Raw genomic sequence first — 18,651 nt, 5'->3', positions numbered from 1 at the left:
TATATATATATATATATATATATATATATATATATATATATATATATATTTAGGAGAATATTGTCATATCCAGTAAAATAATAACAGTTAGTTTCCTAGTTTCAAAAAATAGAGAGGATGGAGGAGTAAACTGAGAGAGCAGAATATAGGTAAGTGAGTGGTGAGTCTTACTGTGGCAGCAGGGCCTCAGAGATGAGCGTTAGCAAGCGAGTGTTGGAGGAGATGCCTTCACCTTCCCACTCTCCCTCTCGTTCTCTCCATCCATCTCTCTCCTCCACCTCGTCTTGGCTCAGCAGCAGCAGCAGCGTGATCTCTGACAGCACACGCAAACTCACAATACGCCATTCCACTGGGACACGCACACACACATAGCAAAAGGGTTAGATGCATACTTACATGCACAATTATACATCAACATATTAATAGCTCATATTCAAAGGAAAAGGGATATGCATGCTTAAAATGCAGAAATATGTGTGTCTACTGCCTATCAATAAATTCCTTTACCCATATAAATTAAAAAATATGAGGGGGAAACACACACACACACACACACACACACACACACACACACACACACACACACACACACACACACACACACACACACACACACACACACACACACACAATTATGTAATGACATAAATGTTGACTTTTTTTCCTTTCCCTTGAATGTTTTTTTTTTTTTTTTTTAATTACTTAATTAATTAATTATTTTATTTTAAGCTTTGTCCACTGTTATGTCCCGGAGATTGATATTTATTAAAACTATTAGATTTCAACTGTTTGCTTTTTGTTATATAAAGGTCATATTTTGTTATATAAACTGTCTTGTAAACTTATTACTTATTCTTGGCTGGTTTTCAAATGTTGTTTATGCATAGACTTATTTTTTTAACCCTTGTTCCAGACCTAGACTATCAATTAAAAAACAACAGCAACAAAAAAACAGTTTTATACATTTTATACGTTTTATACACAATTCATGATATTCTAATCAAAGAGTGAAACAATCATAAGTCTTTCATTTGAATGTTTACTGCGTAAAAAAATATTTCAATCTTTTTAATTTCCACCATTAATGAAGAACATGCTTGAGGTGATTTGGCGAAATAAAGGAGACAGTCATGTTATTCTAATAATGTTCAAATTCAAATGTAATTTACATCACCATAATTTCTATTTAAACTTTTCTTACAGAATTTAATAATACAAATACAGAATTCTCCTAATATTAATGTATATCCACTGTTGGGTACAAGAGCCTAAGTCCACAGGGCCCAAGAAACACCCTTTTCCCATACTTCCATTTGTGTTATTTCATAGTTTTGATGAGTTTTCTATTATTCTAAAATGTAGACAATAGTAATAAAAAAGAATGAGTAGGCATGTCAAAACTTGACTTGTAGTGTATAATTATCTTTGCTTATTTGCAGTTGAAGTGTGTTCTCACCATTCTTACTGAAGGCCAGAGACGTCAGTGGTGGTACAATCAAATCCACAACCTTGGGGAAACAGAGAGAAGTGCATTATTCTAAATGTGAGAAATCTCACCTATATGTGCATAGTCTCAGCAGACCACACACACACACTTGCGTGGTGTGAGTGAAACTGAAACAGCTGGAAGCGGAAGACTGAGAGAGTGCTCTGAACAGCTCCAATTTGCATGGAAATGTGATGTCAGCTCTGCCCTTTGATCATAGAAAGTGTGTTCCAACAAAAGGCCTTACGCCAGCTCTTTTGAAAATTAGAATCAGGTTTTACAATTATTACCAACTACAATCAGCTGCACGGCAGCAAATGTTGCACACAGGTGTCTTAATGTGGATGGCTGTGGGCATCTCTCAAACAAAGGATTTTACTCTCTGTGACTGCAAGTGAAAAGAACACCAAAGAAACACATTGTAAAGGTTATCTATGGATTTTTTTCTTCTTTTTTCTCTATTGTAAGACACCATTTTTTCACCAAGCCGCACATATTGTACATGTGCTACGCTAAACCCACGGCACATCTTTGATCTCTTGCCCGCTCTTTATGAGAGGTTTGTCGTGAATGTCAGTATAATGGTAATTCTTTCTCTGTAGCTTTAGTTGAGGTATGTTTGAACATTAAATTCAAACTTAGTGAGTTGTCCACCTAGACAGCCATTACATGGGTCAATATATAAAAGTGTCCTTGATAAAGAAAAGGAATGCTTTTACAAAAACCCACATGCCGAGTTCTTAGTAATGCTTTTTTTGCATTCATGTCAGTTTCATATGGTTTTGAAAAACTTTTAAGGCGATGATACATGGGGCAACTTTTTGAGCAATGTTGCCGAGCAATATTGCTTGGATACTTTCCATTGAGACTGAGCAACTAATTTCTATCTGGATATTTTAGATCGGTCGTGGGCAATTTTTTGAGATCCTCCGATCAGAATGCTACCAGCTTGGATATTTCAGAAAAAAAATCAAACAAGATGGTGCCCTCTCAGCGGTGGAGCGAAGTAAAGGAGAGTGAACTTATGCTGGTAAGTTGTCATGTGTCAACCCAAAACAGGGAATTTACCTCTTTTAATGCTTAAAATACCAACAGGTGTCCAATTTAATGTGCGTAGGCTGTAATCTAGCCATTGAATGTTTTCAGTTAAATACTAAAAAGACGTTCTGTTTAACTTCTGTAGTGGTGTAGGGTGTAGGGCGTATGACACGTGAAAGTAGCTTTTGACGTGATTGACCTGGGTTCAAATCCGCCTTTTATCAAACTCGCTCTTCTCCCTTTTCCTGTCACAAATCAGATCTGAAAGGCATTTATATTTAATACAAATTAAGAAAATATTCGAAAAGTTGAGATAAAGTGCCTAACAAGTGTTTATAATAAAGTATTTATTGGGTTGGCAATAGATTTGCTCCTCTCTGATTGGTTGCTGCCAACTGTCCGTTGCCCTAATTAGTTGCCCTGTGTCTCACCAGGTTGCCTGTTGACGGCTACATTGCCCAGCAACATTGCTCAAAAAGTTGCCCCGTGTATCATCACCTTTATACTACTTTCAACAAAAGTTTAAATGTAATGAAAATGTCATGTGATGTAACAAAGTAAACAAAACAAAACAAAACCACATGACATTGTTGGCTTAATCACATTACTATGATTTAGCATATTTTTCAATATTAAGTTTATGTTAAATTTTATTGGTACTAAACTTACATGATCACAAACCTTCAGAGCATTTTTGGAAATCAAATTTAATGAACTGCACACCTAGAACCATATGCATGTTTTAATCAAACTTAGTCAGCTGCCTACCTGACATCATTTTTGGCCATTATTTGCGTGTATCAATGAACTGTCTAGTGCATACCATGACATTGTCTTTGGGCATCTTATTATCGTTCTAATTTAGTGAGTCAGCATTGTTATCCATTACATACGACAAACTGCCTATGTAGACAGCTCAATAGTAGATGGCCACTATTGAGCTGTCTATCTATAGGGCAGTGGTTCTCAACTGGTTTGGCCATGGGACCCACATTTTTCCATGGTCATGAAGTCATAACCCAATTTTTTTTTTAGGAATTTGAACCAATGGATTTTTTTTTTTCCTCAAAAAATGGTTTACACACACATACACAAGTCCCATCCCTCTTTACTTAACATACATATAGATTGTAAGAATATCACTAACGCTGATGAATAACTGAACAAGGCAAGGCTATTAAATATCATAATACAACAAAGTTAGCTATGAGCCACCACAGCCATCAATAATATACAAAATGACTTCTGCAGGTGTGCTGTGGCTTTATGTGTGCGCTTGAGCGCTAATTAGGCTATGTAGGCATTAAAGGCTCTTTTTATCATGATTTATATGGTTTATTAATAAACATGCAATTAGTCGACTTATACTTGACTACTAATGACTACTAGTCGACCAGAAAAATCTTTAGTCGGGGGCAGCCCTAGTAAATACACAATACTAACATGAACTGTTAATAAACCATGGACTCTGAGCTTGATAATGATACTTTTTGGGTATTACATGACTTACTAAATGTAACGTTGCATGCTAGTGATTTCATTCGCACATTATATATAGTATATATATAGTGTAAGATTTAGCTTTTCACTTTTAAAGCTCTGCACAATCTTGCATCCTCATCTCTCTCTGACTTGCTTCACATTTATACTTCATCCACCCGCACTCTTTGATCTTCCTCCTCGGTTTCCCTTGTTATACCTCCAGTTCGTTTAACCACTATGGGGTCCAGAGCATCCAGCTGTGCTGCTCCTCATCTCTGGAACTCTCTTCCGCAATTTGTTTGTGAAAGTGATTTCTTATTACTTTTAAATCATGTCTTAAAACACTTTTTAAATTAGATTTTCCTGATTAATTGTAATTTATGGATTATCATAATGTTGAACAGATGTTACTTTGATTGTATTGCTGTCATGATTTTTACGACTGTCATTAAGTTTTAAGGTGTCCTTGAGTGTTTTGAAATGTGTCTCTAAATAAAATGCATTGTTATTATTATTAAAGGCACAATATGTGATATTTCACCGCTAGAGGTCGACTATTCAAAACAAAGGCGTAGCTTGATGATGCCAAGATTGAGTGCAGAATCTTAGGAGTTGTCGTCTTCACCTCACAGCCAGGGGAAAAGAATCGGGATGGGACTCTAGCAGAAATTATGTTCATGGATGAGATTTTTAACGTTACTGTAGTACAAAGCAGAGCAGGGCTGAGTACTGTGCGAGCAGAAACTAGGCTAATGAGAGACAAGCGTGACACGGCTTGAGAGCAGTGGAGCTTTTATTATGCCACAGTCGCCGCTTCTGCTTCTTCCGGTCAACTGAATGTGGGGTAACGCAGCACTGTTTAATATATTAGATACATTTGAGTGTGTTTATAACATAAAATTATGTTATAACGTTAATCTGTGAGTTTGCTCGGTGGCTTCTATGAGACACAATAAGCTAGATTGATATTAAAATATCACATTAATTTAATCAAGAAAATAAGATGCAAATGATAAGACTAAAGATGTTGAGCTATAGAACAATGATTAGTTTTCTGTCTATAAATGTATCCAAACCGTTGTTCCCTCATCTAATAAAACATATAACATATTAAAGTGTTTTTGGTGTTAAAAAGAATTATTGGTCAGAAATCAAGGAGTAACGCAGGTGTGATGTCACTGATAGGCGACTCACGGACACAGTCCGTGTCCTGGTCAAAATTATTGTGCTGAATGTCCTGGTTGATTATTTCTCTGGATTTAAACAATCTTGTAAACATTTGGGATAATATAAGTATGCAAGTCAACAGAATATATAACTCTGTTCTAGTGGTTTTTGGATACTTTAATCCAAAAATCTTCCATAATGCGTCTTTAAATGATATACAGCACGAGGCTCAAGGCACAATATAAGATTTGACAGGACAGGTGTGAGACTTTTTATTTTTGTAATGAAAATAACATTATTTATTTATATATATATATATATATATATATATATATATATATATATATATATATATATATATATATATATATATATATATATATATATATAATAAAGCCTGACAACATCTCATCTGACAGCAGATACTGAATCAGACAAAGTGTTTTTCTCAGACATGCTTTACTTAAACTGCGTCTGACAGAAGAGTCAACAGCTTTCACACACATCTTTTAAAATAAAGTCTTGCATCAGAAAAACATAATTTGTACGTGTTTCTTTTTGACTACACACTTCACAACCCACTCAAAATGGTCTTGCGACCCACCGGTTGAGAAACGCAGCTATAGAGCATTTATGGAGGTCAAAATGAACAATATTTTTGAATGCACAGCCTTTCTGTCTATATAACCCTCATGAATATAAGCAATAAGCTTTGGTCATTCACATGCTATATGGAGCGTGTGTGTGTGTGTGTGTGTGTGTGTGTGTATTTTGAGAGGGGAGAATGGAATCTAATGACTCCTGGCAAACTGTAATTAAGGTGCCTTCTCCTATTATAGAGTATCAGAGAGCCTGTGTCCTCTCAAAGCTTCCTGATGCATCAGTCCTACAGAACGCACGTCAATACTCATTACAAAAGCCTCACACACAGAGAAATACAAACTCCCTTCACTCCTGAGTGATTTCCTGTTGCCGAGAGGTTTGTGAGAATAATAGTGCTGGGCAGAGGGGAGCCGTGATCTCAGTTGTAGTTCCATCAGGCGTGAGGATGTGAGATCTCAAGTTAGACGTGAATGTGGCCCTGGCTGCTCTGATACACAGCTTGATATATTGTGTTTGTGAGTCTGTCCTTAAAGAGGGAAAGTTTTAACAGCTGCATGGGGCCAAATAGAGAGTTTAGAGACCAACTTTGTTAGAATATTTTCATCAACACCTTGCAAACACTCTTGTGGGGAGGCAAACAGGGTTGCAATAGTCCCATAACACACGTCTAAAAAATGTAACTAAATGCTGTTGGACAGATGCTTAAATAATTTATAAATAATTGGGAAAAACACAAAATTAAAAGCAGAACATCAAAGAGTGGTATATATATACTCACAGTGCAGTGATAGAGGCTGAGGAGAACAGGATGCTGGGAAATGGCCTCCACTGCAGATAGTGTGTTTCTGATCAGCTCTTCAGATGCTGCATGACCTGTTAATTGAAATTATCAAAAGAAGTATAAAGGTTGGCACGAAACAATAATATTACTTTGGAACAATTCATTTTTAAGTAATGTCTTTTGAAGCACCTTATAAATCATGTAGTTAATGCAAGTCATGTTTGACGTAAACAGCAGAGAAAGAGATAGAAAGAGAAGGTTGAAAAGTGTTTGAAAATCTCACGATGACTAAAATTGCAAAAAATAAAAACCTACCTATAGCATTTCCCAAACTCGTCTCATTAGAGACAATGGAGGTTATGTGATTCTTTCCACATTGAAAGAGAAAAGAGATATTAAAATGACAACATGTTTTCTTATTTGACACATCAAATTATACATATTTTTAATATTATTTATTCATTTGTAATAATTTTCACTATTATGATCAAAAACATTCCACGGTATTATCATATTTTTGACATGTAAAATGGTAATTAGTGTCCTGCTGTTTGGATTTTTAAGTGGCCAACAGCAATACAGATACTGAAATTTGCAGAGCAGGATGGCCAATATGTCTAATCTAATTAATTGAAAGATGTATACAAAATTGCTGAATTAAATAAATAAAAAATAAACATATTTGTAAAAAAACAAACAAAAAACAACAACAAAAAAAACATATATATATATATATATATATATATATATATATATATATATATATATATATATATATATATATATATATATATATATATTCGAAAGCAATATACTGTATACACTATGTACACTACAATTTAAAGGTTCGGGGTCAGTAAGAAAGAAATTAATGCTTTTATTCAGCGAGGATGCACTGAATTGATCAAAAGTCAAAGTAAAGACATTAACAGTTTCACAAAAGCTGCTCTATTGAACTTTCAAAGAATCCTAATTGAATGGCTTCCAAAAAAATATTAAGCAGTTTTCAACATATATGATAATATGAATAGCTGAGGAAAATTCAGCTTTTTACATCACAGAATTAAATTACATTTTAAAATAAATTAAAATAGAAAATTATTTTAAATAGTAAAAATATTTAACAATTTTACTGTTTTTTTTTTTTTCCCCAGTATTTTTGATCAAATAAATGCAGCCTCAGTGAGCATAATTCTTCTTTCAAAAAGAAAGAAAAAAAAAAAAAAAATACCGACCCATACTTTTGAAAGGTAGTGTGTCTGTCTACTGTATATAGCAAATGACTTAACAAAAAAAAAAAAAAAAACATTTACAAGATATTTCAATAATAATCACTAAACTGAGACACACTCACCAGCAGTTTCCCAAATTTGATGAGAAAGGCCTCAGTTACCACCTGCGGTCGGAAGATCTGTCAAACCAAACAGGCACAGTCATGAAGCGATTCAGTCTAAAAGATGCTTCGCCAACCCTACAACACTGTACAACACTGCTATTCAGTATCCTTGAGTCTTATTTCATTTGAGTGCCACTAAAAACTGTCAGTCTCTCTTGAGCTTTAGCAGCTATGAAGTCTTACAGTTGTCTTGAACACAGCCAAATGCATGCTGTAGATTTCTTTCATCGTACTGCAGTCTTGGATCTATTAATGCATCATGTTCACCGACGGCCAATAAATTGCCTTTGCAATGAATCTTTTGGCAGGTTCAGAATTTTTGGGCCGCATTGCTGCAATCTAACTGCTCCTGCGACGCTCAACGCTGTCAATTGTGACTTAAATCCTAGCTACGATGCGTATCGCACAGTCTGACATAACAACATTAATGTCACTGAGGAATGTCACCGTTAAAGTCTGCCGTGGGCTTTACCCAAGATCTCATTCGGGACACACTGTACTGTACAACCTGACAAGCAACAATCGCGGAGGACAGCAAAAATCGAAAAATGTTCTGCCAGTTTAAGAGAAAATGTTATAAAGCTCTACTGTTCTGTCAGAGGACATTTTTCCCATCATGCACCATTTCGACTAAGCAACAGAAGGAGCACAAGTTAAAAAATTTAGGAGCACATAAAAACAAAAACAAAAAAAACAACAACAACAAAAAAACAAACAAACTGTGAAATTAAAATTTATCAAATAATGTGTTTCCTTAATAAATTGATACAAAGACACATTTACAAGCAAAATAGTATAAAAATATAAAGAGCACTACCTTATAAAATATTTTTTATTCAAAAAGTATTTAATAATTATGCAATTATTTACAGGCCAACTTTAAACTTTGTTTACATGAACAATATTAAATAACATTCTTAGTATTTTTATTCTTAGAGCTTAAGTTGAATTAAATGCCAGATACAGTTTATTGTGCACTAAAATACCAATAGGTTAACAAAAAAAAAAAAAAAAAAGTGTGGGACTTTAAATTATAAACAATCCCTAATTTTTTAAATGTGTATGCTTTACTATTGCCTGCTGCTTTTTAAAAAGATAAGGGAGATAAAACATGTGCTCCTATCTACAGCAGCGGTTCCCAAACTGGGGTATGTGAGGTGACAGAGGGGGTACGCAAACAAAATGCTGAGTTTTGCCACTAATTTAATTCTGCCCCACCTTATAATAACATTAAAACCGAGCATACATTTCTAATAGGCAAAATACCACCTCTAATGTAAAAACAGGAAAATGGTAGTGCCGTAAAAGGTCAAATACATGGCATCAAATCAAATGAAATCATCATTTACTGTCAAAATTGACTGCATCCACACAAGCAGCATGCATACAGTATGATAGATTGTGTGTAGAGTATGCTGCCTTAGCAAATCGAGCTACATGATGAATAAATACAGACGATGCATAGCATAGAGATTGAATTAAAACTCTCTTCGATACAAAAACATTCCATGTGAGTTTTTCTTTTTTAATGTTGATTATATATTATATGAGCAAGAATGCAAATTTTCCCAAATATTCACACAATTGCAAATGTGATATTTATTTTATAGGTTACACTTTATTTTGATGGTCCACTTTAGACATTCTACTAACTATAAGGACTTTTAACTACATGTCAACTACATGAGAGTAGTGGTAGACTGTAGAAGACTTTTAGGTTAGGGTTGGGTTAGTAGAATAAGTTGACACGTAGTTGCAAAGTTACTTATAGTCAGTAGAATGTCTGTTGGCGGAGCATCACAATAAAGTGTTAGCAGATATTAAGCAGACAGTCTTCTACTACTCTGATGGGAGTTAGTTGACATGTAGTTGCAAAGTTACTTATAGTTAAAACTTATAGAATGCATAAAGTGGACCATCGAAATATAGTGTTACCATTGTATACAACAGTTCAACAATAAAAAGGCAACATTAAGTGATGTACATAATTGTCACAGCAGAACAGTTTCTCAGCAACACACCGCAGTGTTTTGTCAGTGAACTGCAGCTTTGAATTAATCGGGACAGTCAATGATTCAATGACCCATTCATAAATGCCGCCACTTGCTTTATTACTGAATGAATGAATGACTCAATGACTCACTCATTAAGACATTGACTTGCCACCACGTACTAATGGTTTTAATTGAATATTTAAAAGTATCACTTCATTTTTGACATTTTATATTTCTCTATTGAAGTTTTTTTCTACTCAAAACATCTCATAATATTAGTCTATTTGTGCCATTGTAATAGTTTGTAAATGCATCTCTATGCAGCTTGTGCCACTTTGCAATGCAAAGATGGCTTTTGATACTGATTTCATTTGATTGAAATTATTGATTGTTTAAATTGTAAAAATTTGACATAATACGTCATACATTTAATAGGGTTAGAGAAACACTGCCCTTATAAAGGTAAAGAATGCACTTAAAAAAATTAATTTAAAGGGGGAAATATAGTCCCTTCATGGAAAAGGTGTGACTGCAGTCTAACACTGTGTCTACACTGGACATGACCATTGACACGTCACATTGTGCTATGCTGCGACAGCTAAAAGCTGTCTACACTGGACGTGACAAAGTGACCACTGCAAATCCATTTGTCCTTCCTATGAGAGGTATTGTAAGTGCTTGGAGTATATCATAAATAGAACGAGGCATCGGTTTACCTTCGGGGATTTGTCATGTTGCCGCATCCAATGTAGACAACATCACTGATTATAATGGGTTCTAGGGCTGTCACTAATGATTATTTTGGTAATCGAGTAATCAATCGATTATTTTGACAATTAATCAAGTAATCAAATTTTTTGTGGTAATGAAAATAGAAAATGCATTATGTATTGTAACAAATGCCTGCAGAGGGTGCTGTGTCGTTACACAGCAGATCAAATCCTTAATATTGATCAAATGTTTACTTAATCTTTAATATTTGGCAATTTCTTTACAATGTAAATGCCATAAGGCAATTTCTTGAACAAGAACACGTGGACATGAAAACTCAGAGTGAGGGTTTAAACTTTTATTTTGAAATTGTGATGAACAGTTTGCATATTCAGAAACATATATCCCCTGTGTTTGCTTAGGTTTATAAGCGATTTACGTTACAAATCTGATTAAATGGTGCACAGTGCATTCCCAGATGAACGTTATAAGCAACCGAAACACACAGAATAACGCCGTTATCGGCGTTAACGTGCTGCGTTAACGTGAGACTCTTATCGGGCGATAAAAAAAAAATATATCGCCATTAATCTATTCTCAAAGTTGGGTTCGGAGCTGGGTCTATACTACGCAAGCTATGATGACTTTCACTTTGATATTTTAGCGCAGATGTATACCTAGCCGAATTGACCCTTCACAAAGACCCGTCACCCTTAGTTACTGTTGCTTTGTCCGACAAGCCATGGCGCTGTCACGCAACACAGAGTGATAAATGCATCGCAGAGCAAAGAGGACACTGACAACACGTCAACAGACACGACAGAGCAGGTTACTTATGATATTTAACAAAGTCCCAGCTTTCAAACTGTGTAGTTTTTTAAGAATTCCAAACAATAAAAACCGTTTTGTGGCTCTTTAATGTGTCGTGACCATGATCGTGACAGATAGCGCCTCAGCTCAAGAGGCTTGTAAACCGACCATCTCTTACTATTTACTATAGAGTCAATTTATAGCATCAAATAAACATGAATGAACGTGAGAATCAATGTTGTTTAAAACGTGGAAAGATGTCAATAAACACAATTTTTCAAGTTTAACTCCACCAAGGTTAATCTTCTAACTCCTATCTGCTTTGTCGGACAAAATGGTGGATTACTTTTAGTCATTTGCTGCGTCCCAATTTGCCTACTTATACTACACCCTAAATGTATGTAGTCTTTCTGTGAACAAAAAGTACTTGCTTTTGAGTGTGTAGCAAAAGAGTGGACAAGCTTTGGGACATACTATCACGCCATACAATTGCGTCTTTGCTCTCTGTCGCATCCATTCACTGTAAACTGGCCTGTCAATCATCTTACATCCTCCACATTTCATTTAGCTAATTTCCTACCATATCGGAGAAAAATGCAGCACATTGATCTGCAGTCGCGAGTCTTTCATATGGAAAACTCTCCTCATATTATGCATAATGATGCATTTAAAAGTTAATGGCTGATCAGATCTTTATAAAAGTCCACATTGGTATTTGCAGATGAAAAATAACACATATAACATTAAAATAAATATTTTCTATCAGTTTGAACTGATTATTAGTCACTCAAACAACCTCTCAGCGTCGATCGTGCATATTCGCCATGTTTTGTAGTTTTTAACACTTTTTACTCGTGTTTGTAGTTCTGAACTGAATCCTCGTACAACGAGCAATGGGTTGTGGGCAATATTAGCCTCTATAGTGTGCATGGATCCACACTTTGAAAATCTACCGGAAATAGTAGACCATCCGGGGTCTTTTGGCATACTCTTGTCATCATAATATGCTTTGGGACACACTTATTTTAATCTCACATACAATTTAGGATGGATAGTATGGACATTGGGACGCAGGGACAATTTGGGTATCTCACATATTCTGAATGTCTTCGGCAGAATTCAAATGAGCCATTTTAATCTAGATTAATCTAGATTAATTCCAAGATTAATCTGGATTAATCTAGATTAAAAAAAATAATCTATGCCCACCACTAGTTTTAATACATTGTGCAGCCTTAGAAAACGGTCTATTAATACGGTTCATGGATTCTTGTCCATGGAATGTGCCACTTCCGGTATTTTGCCGGTTACTTGACACGGGCAGATTGCAGTCAAAGATTTTTAAAAAGCGATTGCTCGAATTGCATTGAGGAGTCGTGACAGCCCTAATAGGTTCTATTGTCTTTTGTCGAGTCGTTTTGCGCCGCTCACGTTTGGTGTAGACATGGTGTAAGTAGAAGAGAGGGGGTAAGCAGAAGGATGTCAATTGACTCAGGGGGTTACACCATCTCTAAGAAGTTTGGAAACCACTGATCTACAGCATATTACAATATAAACACCATGAAGTAAACATAATTCATCAATAGTACATCATAAGCAATCTATTTTAATAAATGCACGGTATTCATTGATTGCGAACAGCAACGCACAACACCACCATGCACTGCTCACATTTATAATTAAACCATACTCCTTTAAAGTTTAATAATCACATTAGGCTGTATAGCAATTCTTATTTTTCCATCCCCAAATTTAAGATCTCTGAAAATAATGAATACATTTATTATACCATTTTACATATTTAAGAATTTTTATGACCCTAAATTTGCTAAAACTGAAGGAAGGGACTTTTTATTCACACACGTGCTTCTAAATACACTGTTCAATTCACAAAAATCTCTTTTTAATAGCAAATGTAAGTAAAATGCTTGCACTGTCGAGCCCTGAGGTTTGGTGTTTGAGTATTCCATTTAAAATGTCATATTAGGATGTGATCCTCCTCTCTGGAGGACTTCAGCGCTGGTGTGAGAATGAGGGGGTTCATGTTTGTGCTATAGGACCGTAATGATGCAAGGTCAGAGGTCACAGTCCTGGACAGTGAGGTATTGAGCTCTTATCCACTCTCGTCTCTGAGAGAAACACCGGATCTGACCTCTGCGCTGACCCCTGTGACTGATGAATGCTTGAGTTTCAGCGTAACGTGTTGGCTGTCAGTGAAGCAACAGTCCAGAGAGACAGATGAGACCACAGAGAGGGCTCATCACATGAATGTATGTATGGATGCACAAAAACACAGGCATGCTCTCACATTACAAGAGCATGACGCCTCTCAGAACCACACAGCAGCTGAAGAGATCACGCATACGGGGCTCAAGGGCATAAGAGGCCAGTGAAGTCTCAAAGATGCAGACCAACCTGCTACTGGGAAGACAACCAGCTATGCCCTGCAGCATTTTTCTTAATATCAGAACACACATACACACACACACACAGGTTTTGTGTAACCAGACGTTTGACTGTAGGCATGAAGTCTAGCCCACACTTCAGCTTATTCTAGCCAAGAACCGCCTACTTAGGCAGGAAGGGGTCATATGACTGATAAAAGTTTGGACTTTTTTTTTTTTTACTATTTTCAACATTGTGAATAACACACATGGAAGAATGTGAATTGTTTAGTGACCAAAATGCTACATTAAATCAAAATTACACTATATCTCATATTTTAGCTTCTTCAAATTAGCCAACCTTTGCAACCTTAGCATTTTCTCAGTGAATTATATGAGGAGCTTTCTTTGTAAACTGTATTGAAAAATTTTGCATATACTGTAATAAAATAATAATTAGGGATGCACGATTTTTTTGGGGCCAATACCGATTTTAACAAACAATTGTTGTTTGCATAAGTTTTAATATGTATGAAATCTGCACCAATCTATCTCCTTTACAAAGGCAGGACTCTTATTGTGACAGATCTAGTCTATGGAGCTTTAATATAGGTAATGAAAGCACACTGTTCTTCAGAGTTATTTTGCAGATTTGAAGTTTGTCAGTTTATAAAGCACCCCTCGAAAAGGCATGAGATATGTTTATATTTGTTTACTGTTAGTTGTATTAAGTATTTTGTGTAATTCGCTGTATGTTGATGATAATGTAACAAAGTTTTGGTCATCATTCGGATGGGGTCCGCTATACTTATGAAAGTTACAAAAGTTATTAAGTCAAGAATAGTGTGCAATCTTTTGTTATTTGATTAGCATTAAAGCGCAGACAGCAGCACTCGGATTATGCAACTGACATTATACAGCTCAGTGCCTTCACGCAGTTAATTAATAAACCATTGGTTTGTTATATCTGCCTTTTTCCTGCTATAGCCAAGAAATATTGGCAGCCAATACATTGGTGCATCCCTAATAAAAATGATAATATTAAAAAAAAATAATAGTTAGATTTATTAGAAATATTAATGTTTTAAAGTGTACAACGGTCCTAATTTGGGGTTGGTACATTTTTTTTAAAGGGTTTTTGAAAGGTCTCTTATGCTCACCAAGGCTGAATATATTTTATCAGAAAAAACAGTAAATATTAATATTGTGAAATATTATTACAATTGAAAAGAACTGTTTTATATTTTAATATACTTAAAAATGTAATTTATTGCTGTGATGGCAAAGCTAAAATTTCAGCAGCCACTACTCCAGTCTTCAGCATCACATGATCCTTCGGAAATCATTCTAAAATACTAATTATTATATATTTTGAAAACTGTTGTGCTGATTAATCATTTTGTGGAAACTATGATAATTTTTTTTCAGGATTCTTTGATGAAAAAAAAAGTTAAAAAGCAGCATTTATTTAACAGATTTTTTTTAGGCCTATGTTACTTAGACTACCTATTCTATTGCATGTCATGTGCGAATCGGTGGACGGGGCTTAACAGGCAGTGATGAAGTAGGCGTTGATCTTCTGCAGAGGCGGTGCTTGCTGCCCTTTGACGTCATAGATCCCCACTTTGACGTCATAGATCCTCACTTTGACGTCATAGATCCCCACTTTGTAAATCCTGCCGTTTTCTGGGTCTGGTGTCAATAAAAGCTTTTATTGGACTAACAAGGAAGTTTTCAGCTCTAAAACTTACAGGATATTCTTATAGTATGATGACCTCTTATATGTCAAAAGCTCAAGGAAAATTTGATTTCTCAGTTCATCACCCCTTTAAAGTATATATCTTACTGACCCCAAGATCCAAAATCCAGTGTGTAGTTCTTCCTTGGAAGCGCTCACTGGAACAGCCTGGCAACTTTGTTTCACAACAGGTAAAAAAGCAAAAAAAAAAAAAAAAAAAGCCCACCACAATCACACATCTTCCACAATTTTATTATTTTATTTTTATTTTTTTCATCCAGTAAGATTGGAGCTGGCGATCTGGACAAATATTTGCCATATTTGAGTACAATATGCATTAGGCGGCTAGTGAGCGGTCTGTGGGTGATTCGTGGATGTGCTGTCTGAGTCTGGCACTACACCAACACAACTCACTGTGAGGACCATTAAAGCAGACAGACACACAAACAAGCAAAAGAACTGCCTATTACTACTCTAAGCAGCCCACTGCAGCTCTGTGTTAATGGACATCAGTGTATCCTCCTCAGATGAGCTAATGACAGTGGAACTATCAGACAGACAGCTCTATCAGCTCCGACCCCTTCAAATGAGACGACTCAATCTGCCACTGAGTCTCCATGGCAAATCCTGGCTAAATGTAAAAGTGCATTTAATCAGCAGAGAGGCTCATCAACTCTGCACACTGACAAACATCTTTCTCAGAGAACACCAGATCCCCTCATATTAATTTTGCCGTGACTGAGTTTGTCAGAAGTAAATCCAATTTTTCACTGTTTGGCAACTTGTAATAATCTCTGTGTATGTGTGTGTGTGTTGAATCTGCACCGGAAAGCTATTTAACAGATCATTCTGACACAGACAGTGATTACACACAGCGCGTGACAGGCAGGTACGGCACATCCTTCCTTTATTTTCTTTGCAGACGAAGACATTTAATAAAGTGAGTAAAAGAGTCTGGAAAGTTTATTTTGTAGTTAGTTTAAAAGTCACAAAATGATTCACAAATTTACTTTATTTAGACTATATCTATTCCTATTCTTTTTCCTATTCCATACCGCACCACACTACACTACACTACACTACACTACACTTCACTCCAGCAGGGAACCTGCAACCAGCATAGACATTTAGGGGACAAGTCTCCCCAATAATTAGATATGGCCAAATTGTCTCCCCCAATATTGATGCTGCTCCGCTGTACTCCATTATACTGCTGTGTTTGTTAGGATGAACAAAAAGTTACATTTTTAGGCTGGTCTACCTCAGCTCATCACTGTCAAAATGAGTGAGCGGGCCAATCAATCTAAAGAAGGTGGGGCTTACTGTTCACAGAAGACAAGTGCGATTTCCAATGCAACGCTTTTGTTTTAGCAGTGACAGAGTAGGTGGCGAGCAAGTAGCTAAACATTTAATATTTGACCACTGTTTTGATTAAAATGTTCAGCAACCGACAGTAATATCCAGTGATGCAAACTACTCAACATTTTTATGAAATTCCGCCATTTTGAATTGAAAACATGCTATTAACTGAATGTGACGAGCCAATAAACATTTTGAGTTTTTGACATATTACACATACAACTAAGAGTGAATATATATATATATATATATATATATATATATATATATATATATATATATATATATATATATATACGATTAATCATAATTAATCGCATACAAAATAAAAGTTTGAGTTTGCCTAATATATATGTGAGTACTGTGTGTAATTATTATGTATATATAAATACAAACAATATTTTGTTCACAAATAAGATATTTCTCTTAACTATATACATTAATTTGTTTGTATTTATATATACATAATAATTACACACAGTACTCACACATATATTAGGCAAACTCAAACTTTTATTTTGTATGCGATTAATCGTGATTAATCGTTTGACAGCCCTAATATAATATATATATTATATATTATTTGCAAATAGTTTAAATTGAGTAATTAAAGGGTTAGTTCACCCAAAAATGAAAATTCTGTCATTTATTACTCACCCTCATGCCGTTCCACACCCGTAAGAACTTTGTTAATCTTCAGAACACAAATTAAGATATTTTTGTTGAAGTCCGATGGCTCCGTGAGGTAAGGTAGGGAGGTAGGGAGCAATGACATTTCCTCTCTCAAGATCCATAAAGGTACTAAAAACATATTTAAATCAGTTCATGTGAGTACAGTGGTTCAATATTAATATTATAAAGCGACGAGAATATTTTTGGTGCGCCAAAAAAACAAAACAAAATAATGACTTTTATAGTGATGGCCGATTTCAAAACACTGCTTCAGTTCATAATGAATCAGCGTGTCGAATCAGCTGTTCGGAGCGCCAAAGGCACGTGATTTCAGCAGTTTGGCGGTTTGACACGCAATTCATTATGCTCCGAAGCTTCCTGAAGCAGTGTTTTGAAATCGGCCATCACTAAATGAGTCGTTATTTTGTTTCCTTTGTGCACCAAAAATATTCTTGTCGCTTTATAATATTAATATTGAACCAATGTACTCACATGAACTGATTTAAATATGTTTTTAGTACATTTATGGATCTTGAGAGAGGAAATGTCATTGCTGGCTATGGAGGCTTCACTGAGCCATTGGATTTCAACAAAAATATCTTAATTTGTGTTCCAAAGATTAACAAAGGTCTTACAGGTGTGGAACGGCATGAGGGTGAGTAATAAATGACAGAATTTTCATTTTTGGGTGAACTAACCCTTTAAACTTAACCCTGCACTACATTACAGTATAGTACACTACACTAATTCAATAAATAAATAAATAAATAAATAAATAAATAAATAAATGTTTAACATACAGGCCAACGCCAGCTTTCCACAAAACTGATCTAATACTTTCGGCAAGATTCTGAATCACATCCTATGGACACTTTATTATCCCATGAGGCCAATGGTGAGGATTTGTGAATGCATGTTTGTTTTGTTTTGTTTTTTTCTTTCCCCAAACCAGTTCAGTCCATCCAAAATGGATATACTACTATCGTACCTAATACTGTACTATGCATACCATTATATTATAATTTTACAT

The 18,651-nt window shown here is 35.3% G+C and overlaps 1 protein-coding gene across 2 annotated transcripts in view; it reads right to left on the bottom strand.

Moving 5' to 3' along the window:
- ulk4 (unc-51 like kinase 4) overlaps window positions 1-18,651 on the bottom strand; it is a 276,239-nt gene that overhangs the window by 130,583 nt on the left and 127,005 nt on the right. For both annotated transcript variants that reach the window (XM_067401179.1, XM_067401171.1), the window contains exons 25-29: window positions 7,912-7,968; window positions 6,873-6,924; window positions 6,555-6,649; window positions 1,457-1,508; window positions 172-349 (exon numbers count right to left, since the gene is read on the bottom strand). In XM_067401179.1, the coding sequence (XP_067257280.1) occupies window positions 172-349; window positions 1,457-1,508; window positions 6,555-6,649; window positions 6,873-6,924; window positions 7,912-7,968 (434 nt within the window). The remainder of the gene's footprint in view (window positions 1-171; window positions 350-1,456; window positions 1,509-6,554; window positions 6,650-6,872; window positions 6,925-7,911; window positions 7,969-18,651) is intronic.

This window comes from Chanodichthys erythropterus, chromosome 2 (assembly GCF_024489055.1).
Source record: "Chanodichthys erythropterus isolate Z2021 chromosome 2, ASM2448905v1, whole genome shotgun sequence".
Classification (NCBI taxonomy): Eukaryota; Metazoa; Chordata; class Actinopteri; order Cypriniformes; family Xenocyprididae; genus Chanodichthys; species Chanodichthys erythropterus.
This window is presented reverse-complemented; position numbering and strand designations above follow the sequence as displayed.